The sequence below is a fragment of the Scyliorhinus torazame genome, chromosome 14, assembly GCF_047496885.1.
Source record: "Scyliorhinus torazame isolate Kashiwa2021f chromosome 14, sScyTor2.1, whole genome shotgun sequence".
In the NCBI taxonomy this organism is placed as follows: Eukaryota; Metazoa; Chordata; class Chondrichthyes; order Carcharhiniformes; family Scyliorhinidae; genus Scyliorhinus; species Scyliorhinus torazame.
The window spans coordinates 184814112-184823020 of NC_092720.1; the positions used below are offsets into that span (position 1 = coordinate 184814112).

Here is an 8909-nt window from a genome sequence, read left to right on the forward strand (position 1 = left end):
TTAGTGGTCGCCCATCCTTCCAGCTGCTTTTCCATGTCCAGCACCTCTGGCGGGCCAAATGGTTGAGGAGAAACTGATGCTGCTGTCGATCGTTCTCCTCAGAGTTTAGCAACTTGACAGCGGTGCGGCTTCTTTCCGTTACGCCCAGACGATGTGCATGATGCATTTACATGCATTACTTTCAAAGGTGTAATGAAACTCCTGAAAATGGCCAAATGTTATAGATATACCTTCAACTCTGGGTTGAGAAAGTGAGTTTCTGTTGACATTGCGAATTTACGATCAGTTTCTGGTATTTCCTTTGCTTCTATTTAGTTGTCTGTGGAGGTTCTTTACATTTCAGGTGCTGTACAACTGTCTGACTTCAATGTACATCTTACTTAACTCTTCTGTACTAGTCAAGAGTCCAGACGGCTTGTGCATACATGTTGAGTCTAGGGCAGCGGCCTTCCGGAGGGGTCGAATTCGACTCTTTCTTCTTTCGTTGCCGCACTGCAGGTCTCTTGGTCTGCTGTTCCGGTTCATTGATTGTCTCATTGGGTTTGCTGACGGCATCTTGGGGTCTGTGGAAGAACTCCCAGAGCCTCATTCGCCTGCTGAATTCCTCCGTGACTACTGCGAGGCTGATGGGGTCCATTTTGATGATGATGCAGAAATTGAGCCCTCTGCTAAGGACTTCGATTTTTCTGGTGAAGGGCAGAGTCCAACAAGTTGACAATAGATTTCCCTGTATTATTTTCTACTGTGTCCTGAGCGCAAGTTAAGAATATGGACTCTATCGTGGTTTCCAGGTTCAGGTGTCTGCTGTAGAGCTGGTGTGTGAGGTGGTTGAGGAGTGTGAGAGAGGTGCCACGGCAGAGTCTCTCAGCATAGTCTGTTTTGTAGGTCGAATTGTGTGGATTTGTGATCTGTAGCTCTTTCGGGATTTTGGCTGCTTTCATGCATCTTTGTGGAAATGTAATGTCATTGTCTATATGGGCGATCTTCTTGGAGATCTTATCCACTTTGAGCCGGCAGTTTGCCGTGTCGATGGTCGCTATGATGTGGAGATGCAAGTGTTGGACTGGGGTGACCACAGTAAGAAGTCTTACAACACCAGGTTAAATTCCAACAGGTTTGATTCGAATCTCAATGCTTTCGGAGCACTGCTCCTTCCTCAGGTGAATGCAGAGGTGGGTTCCCAAAACATAGATATAGACAAAGCCAAAGATGTGATACGATACTTTGAATACGAGTCTGTTATGATTGAATTAACTTGTGGGCACAACCTAATGCTGAGAAAGATGAGAAATTGACAAGGGGAACCTCTTTGTCGCATTGGTGTAAGTCTGGGCCACATGCCTGTGAATTATTTCAAGAGCAGGAGAACCAGTCCGCAATTTGAAATAGAAATTATTAATTGTCTTCAAATTGTTTAGCAAAGTTTTAAAAAGTAATGAATGCGTTAGCATCTAATCTACTCGGAAAAAATAGCACAAATGGTGTCAGAGACAATCGACCCAACAAGCATGGTGTGAATTGTTTGATTTTAAGCAATTGGATTATTATTCAATACTCTGACCCAAGTCAGGTTCCGAGCTCCTCATCGCAGAATCACAGTAAAATGCCGTCATTCTTGTTTACTCTGAATTGTTTGGGGAGACAGGCTCGGAGTCTGCCTCAGCAGGATGCGTATTGGAATCGTGTGCTATTTGCAGTAATGCAATCCACATCCTGGTCATCTAAACTAATCGGACCCGTTCCCTACCCCACCCTTGTATTACACAGCAGCGGCTTAATTAGTCGATTTATACTGAGTAATGTTGTTAACGTGAACATTTCTCACTAAACATGCTAACGCTTTGCTCCATGAGGTTTAATTTTGAGTAGATTCATCTTCCTAATCACTCATAACTCCATTCTAATAATCAGCACATCCTTCATCTATCATAGACGTTTTAAATGCATCAGATACAATTCAAATATATTTGCACTATTACCGGTAATAGATATCTTACGTGTAACGCCAGATGACAATATCCTTCCCAAAAGGACAAGCAAATGGGTTTTTCCATCATTGGAGAGTTCAGTGTGATCAAAGAGACCATCCTTATATCCCCACATTTAATGAACTGAATTCAAAACGCACCACGTGCCGGGGAGCGATTTCAACAAATTTCTCCAGAGAGGCATCACCATCGTTGACTGTCAAGGACGGAACAGCCTGTTTCATTGCTACCTCCTACCAACTACTCACTTCCTCCACCAACGATGAACAGTGGCAGCCGTGTCTACCATCGGCTAGATGCACTGAAGGAACTCACCAAGCTTGCTGGGACAGCAGCCTCCAAAGCCACGACAACTACCACCTCGAATGACATGGGCAGTCAATACCTAATAACACCATGATCTGGAAGTCCCCCACAAGGTCACTCACCATCCGGACTTGGGAATGTATTGCTGTTCCCTCACTGTCACTGGGTCAGATTCCTGGAATTCCCTCCCCAACAGCACTGTTGGTGGTCATAGACAGCACGGATTGCAGCAGAACAAGAAGGTATCTCACTGCCACCTTCTCAAGGCCAATTGCGCATGGGAAATAAATGTCGGTCTTGCCAGTGACACCCGCCCCCATAAATCAATACAGAAATAGCTTTAGCTGCTCTGGATTTCTTGTCCAGCTAAATTCCCAATGTCCTTCTCTCTAAAATCTCTATATCCACACCCTATAGAACTGACCCTTAATTGACACAACAAAAACATTAGTTCTATATATATCATATGAACATTATCAGAGACACTATCATCAGAAGGTGGAAAGTGTTCATAACATTCTATTTGTAGCTAGGTTTATCGAATTGTGCTAATGTTCTCATACTGACACATGAGAAGGCACTTGAAGGTTTTCTTGAAGGATGGATTACACAGTGCGTAGCAGGCTGGGTTGAATGTACTGTTGACGTAACAGAGCCAGCATCCAATAGTCCAGGCTATGTAGGGGACACAGCTTGAACAAATGGTGTAGATGAGCACCATGATAAAGTATGGGCTTAGGGTGATGATAAATACCAGGCAAATAGCCAGGACGGTCCTAGTCACCTTCTTCTCTCGGGATGCCGCTCTCTTCCTTTTCTCAGGAGTGGTCGTGTTCATCCTAATGATCATAGTTTCTGCTCTGATCGCTCCGCCATTCCCGTCCTTGTTGCCGGCACTTGGTTCTATTCCTCTGCCGGAGTCGTCACCATTTTTTATTTTGCTAATTATATTTATGCAAGAGAGTTCGAGATTTTCCATCCTCAGACGGTTTGATGGGACCTCACTTGGAGACGTTGACTCATTCGAGGGTTCCTTCTTCTCTTGGCCGCAATTCTCAATTATCATTTCTCCAGGTATTTTGACATTTTGTAGGTTTATGTGTGACAAACCATCAGGTGCACCAGATAAGTTTTCATTATTCTGCTCCATTACCTTGCCCTTTATTAGAAAGTGTGAAATTTTGACCTTGCTTGATGTGGGCTCAAGTTTATTTTCAATTATTCGACTCTTGCTGGCACGAGATATTTTCACAGACAGAATAATCATGATGAGCACAGGGAGATAGAAGGTGACCAGAGAAGTGCTGAAAATTATAGGTGGATTTGAGAGGAACTGTACATAGCATTCACCCTCACCAACTGTCCGCTCCCCTACGATGAACTGCCAGAGGATAATGGGAGGAGCCCAGATGACAAACGGTACCACCCAAGTAGCTGCGATCATTAATCCTGCCACTTTCCCTGTTCTTCTCACGGGGTAGCTGAGGGGCTTTGTCACGCAGAAGTAGCGGTCAAAGCTGATGATTACGAGGCTCAAGGCTGACGTATTAGTGACAACATAATCTAGAGCAAGCCACAAGTCACATACCACTGGGCCCAATGGCCAGTAACCAATGACAGTGTAAATGGTGAATAGATTCATGGAGAACACACCAACAATCAAATCAGCACAGGCCAGGCTTAAAAGAAAGTAATTGTTAATAGTTTGTAAATGTCTGTTTACTTTGATAGAAACGATGACCAAAATGTTTCCAATAATTGTAGCCAAGCTTAAAGATCCTGCTGCAGTCACAGTGAAGGCCATTTCGACCACTTTGTAAAAATTTGCTGTTCCAGGATCAAACAAGTCGGTTACGTTGCTGCGAGATTGATTTAGCTGTGATGCGTTTGCCATCATTCCCCTCTCATGTGTCATGAGCACTGGCGAGGCAGGAATACAGAAAATAAAAATGATTAGGCAGCTGCTTTACGATGTGTTGAAGTTAAAATACAAAATACAACTAGTGTCTAAGTGAAGTTCTACCAGCAAAAACATAAAACGCTATCTGCTCAGAGGAACGTCAATATGTTTGTCAAGAGGGATTCTGTTTTAATATGAATCTCCCATAGATCGAGTGCTGTGCAATCAGTTCTGAATTCATTGTTAACGACTTGGTTCGAAATGAATAATGATGATGATGAGCAGCATTGGAAACATCTCTACCAGTGTTTTAGATTAATTTACGCAGTATTGCTCGGTGCAACGCCACTGAGGACTTACACTTTCGGGATTCATGTCTGGGAAGGAGACAGTATTCTGAGTTTTAGTCACTTCATGTCGATGTCATGCATTTGAAAGTAAAAGGTTATGGGGTTATATTAATAGAGTCTGGAGAACACCAAATTTAGCTTCTAATTTCTAGTGATATAGTTTGCACATTTTATGAGAATTGTGGTGAACAAAAATCTGACGATAATTTTCTGATGCTGATATTTGAAGGCGAACGTAGAAATACATCAGAAGGTTTAAAATATCAATAATCTTCACTGAAACTTGTGACGTCAAAATACTCCACGCCGTGTGTTGAATATTTAAATAGCTGACTCACGCCTGTTAACTGACTTATGAAAAATTTAAAAATTAAAATATTGATCATGCCTCTACGTTTTAATTAAGAGTCTGCCGATATAATTGATTGGAAAGAAACGGCGATATATTGGGAAAGGAATGAAAGATAACGGAGGGAGGTGCATGAGAGGGGAAGACAGGATAAGAGAGAAACTCAAGAAAAAGGAGTGAAGGAAAAGGGAACTTCCCCGACAGCCTCCCCGAACAGGCGCCGGAATGTGGCGACTCGGGGCTTTTCACAGTAACTTCATTGAAGCCTACTTGTGACAATAAGTGATTTTCATTTCATTTCAGAGATGAAGCAGAATGAAACATAGAGAAAGAGCTAAAGGCTGAGAAAGAGGGCAAACCAAATGCTAGAACTCAAAACATAGACTCACTACATGGTGCAATATATTGTCGAACCACGTTTTAAATTATGTTCACTGGATGAAAACACTCCTGGAGGGTAAGTTAATGCGATTGCTTCCACATGTGTCAATGCTTTTGGAATTAATTGCACACAGGAAAATAAACGGAAAAATGCAATAAACTAAAACATTGATAGAAAAGCTGCCTTAGGTTTTATGGAGATTGTTGCCTTAGGTTTTATGGAGATTGTAATATCAACAACCCGTTCATTTCACACTGGCTTTCACAATGCCAACATAAATGCTAACCTGCATTATAGAAATCAGGTATAGGTAAGACTGGGCCACTAACTATGTCAAGTAAAGACTGCGTGATGGAAATTAGTTTCGCTCCTCTTTCGAATCGCAAAGACCCGCTCACAAAAGTTGGCACTTGTTAGGTTTCCACATGCATCTCGTGTATTTTAATTTGAAGGGCATCAATCCTTAAGGCCTGGCAGTGGGCACGATCATTAGGGCCATGGAGACAGGGAAGTTATCTCATCAGAGGTTGGATAAACAGCAAAGCTATGATGTGGCCCCATCTTCAAATTCCGCTGTTGTCCAGTAACGTCCCACGCCGGGAGAATGTATTTCCCAATATACGCTATCAAAATGTTCAATTGTTATTAAGAATTGCATTTGTTTAAAAATATTTTCTGACGTTTAAAGCAGATATGTCATCATCAATTTATCATTTGCTCTTCGCAATTGTGTTCATTCAGAATTCACAACATCCGTGTCAGGCTTTCTCTTGTCTAATTTCCTGCGCAACCCACACCCCATCCTCAAAACCCCAGTGGCTGAAGTGAAGGTATATTCTTGCCAGTGCAGGACAGAAAGGTTATTGTACGAATAGCTAATTAGGATATTGCAAGCCGGACAGGGGGAAATCATGGTAATGTCATTTCTGGAGGAATAACAAGGCAAAGGAATACACAACGAACGGGAGGGCGATCAGAACTACAAAGGGCCAGAGGGACCTTCGGGTGCATCGATCCCAGAAGGCGGCAGAATAGGTAGATGAAGTGGTTAGAAGGCATATGGAACGTGCATTTATTAGCCGATGCACAGAAGAAACGAGCACGAAGGCTCTGGTGGAGCTGTATAAAATGCTCCTCAAACCGCAGTTAGAGTACTGTTCTGATCGCCACTCTCGGATTGCTCTACTGACGCTGCAGAGAAGATTCATGAGGATATTGCCTGCGCTGGATCGTTTTTTAATTTGAATTGATTTGATTAATTATTGTCACATGTATTAGTACACAGTGAAAAGTATTGTTTCTTGCATGCTGTACAAACAATGTATACCGTACATAGGGAAGGAAGGAGAGACTGCTGAATATAATGTTACAGTTATAGCAAGGTGTAGAGAAAATATCAACTTAATACGAGGTAGGTCCATTCAAAAGTCGGATGGTAGCAGGGAAGAATCTGTTCTTGAGTCGGTTGGTACGTGACCTTAAACTTTGGTATCTTTTTCCTGACGGAAGAAGGTGGAAGAGAGTATGTCCGGGGCACGTGGGGTCCTTAATTATGCTGGCTGCCTTTCCCAGGCAGCGGGAATTGTCGACAGAGTTGGTAGATGGGAGGCTGGTTTGCATGATGTGTTGGGCTATATTCACGACCGTTTGTAATTCCTGCGGTCTTGGGCAGAGCAGGATCCATACCAAGCTGTTATACAGCCAGAAAGATTGCTCTGATCATTTCAGCTATGATGAGAGGTTTTTTTGGACTGTGGTTGTTTCCTTGGACAATAAGCGGCTGAAGGGGTGGGGGGGACATTATTGAGGTGGACAAAATTATGAAGGACATAGATAGGGTAGATAGGAAAAGACCCTTCCTCCTATTAGAGGGAACAACAACCATGTAGCATAACTTTAAGATAAGGGATCCGAGACTCAAAGTGAGGAATTTGAGGAAAATACGTTTTCATCCAGAAGGGACTGGGGATCACGAACCCGCTGCCTGAGTGGTATACATTTAAGAAGCATTTAGATGAACAGTTGAAACACCACGGATCTGGTGCTGTAAAATAAGATTACACTAGATAGGTGCTTAATGGCTAGTGCAAAGATGGGCCGAAGGGTCCGCTTAGGTACTGTAAAACGCTATGACTTTATGAAGAAGACTTTTCATGAAACCTCAAGATCGACCTGTTGTTTCTTTCCACCCTGTCCGGTTCTGGTCTGCATTCCCGTCATTGGTTGCATATTTATTTTTCATTCCAAAAAAAAATCTTGCTACCAATTATCTCATGTACATTTCAATGCAACTTTGACTAATACCATGTTTCCACTCAGTCTTTTGACAACTTAGCAAAATGGCGACGTCACCATCATTCCTGAATAACGGATAAGTCACTGAAACAAATGGCATGTCAATGACTGCCACTGATCAGTCATTTTGCAATCTACTTTGCCTTCAACATTCCAGAGTCCCAATTTAACTTTGCAATGGTTTGTGTGTTATCTAACCAATGTAATCGTCCTTCGCTCATTTTTATTGAGTTTTGGAAAATCTCAATCAGATTATTTCCTGTAGCTGTCACGTTTCCTGCCTTCTCACCGCCTGTGTCCCAGTTTCCGTTATGGACACCATATCCTAGCACATTCAACAAACAGACGTAGGTCATTCAGCCCCTGAAGCTTGTTTCAACATGCAATTAGTTCATGTCTGATCTGTGCCTCAATTTCATTATCCCGCCTTTCCTTGATAGCCTTAAGTAACAAAAATACAGCAAACCCAGAATTTGAAATCTCAATTAATTCAGCATTCCTGGCCTTCGAGCGAGAGATTGCCAGAGTTTAGAGGTTGATGCAATGTGCTGAACAATAATTCTCAACTTTAGAGCCTGGGTTTAAATCTAGACACGTCGGGTTTTGGATTTCGTGGCATACTTTCTATGAGAATGCTTTACCTACACGCGTGGATGACACCTGGAGATTTCCTTGGATATGTGCAAATTCAAACTGGGAACAGAAAGGGAGAATCCATAGCACGGTGGTCATTGCCTCTTTCCGAGCTGTTCTCTTTGATATCATTTCTTCTGCAAGGAAGAATTAAAGCACACCAGTATTGTAAAAATAGAGCAATAATGTGTGTTTACAGGCGGCAATTCGAAGTAATGGAGATTCTAGAGAGCATTCCTGCTCCTGATGGCTCCACAGGATTGAATTTTGAAATAATTCAAAATTCACATGTTTGTGAGCATGCCTTTGTTTAGATCACAACAGCCTCTGCGGATTCCTTGAAGGGAACTGGGACCATTCTTGCACCTAGCTCGGAATTTGCCTGGTATCTATCTTCGATTTCAGCAGGAGCGGAGCAGGTTAGTCAATTTCAGCGGGAGCAGTGCGCAAGTGATTTCTGGGAGGTAAGTTTCTCCTTTAAAAACACTAGTCTTTGCAGGAGCAGGCCAGTTGATTTCAGCGGGAGCGGAGCAGGTTAGTCAATTTCAGCGGGAGCAGTGCGCAAGTGATTTCTGGGAGGTAAGTTTCTCCTTTAAAAACACTTGTCTTTGCAGGAGCAGGCCAGTCGATTTCAGCGGGAGCGGTGCGTTAGTGATTTCTGGGAGACCTTCACAGGAGCAGGCTAGTCAATTTCAGCGGTAAACAC

General features: G+C 42.8%; 1 protein-coding gene across 1 annotated transcript; it reads right to left on the bottom strand.

Moving 5' to 3' along the window:
* Positions 1-2829: 2829 nt before the first annotated feature.
* On the bottom strand, positions 2830-4191 carry LOC140389378 (muscarinic acetylcholine receptor M2-like). Its single transcript, XM_072473540.1, has one exon. The coding sequence runs from the start codon at positions 4189-4191 to the stop codon at positions 2830-2832; it is 1362 nt and encodes a 453-aa protein (XP_072329641.1).
* Positions 4192-8909: the final 4718 nt, after the last annotated feature.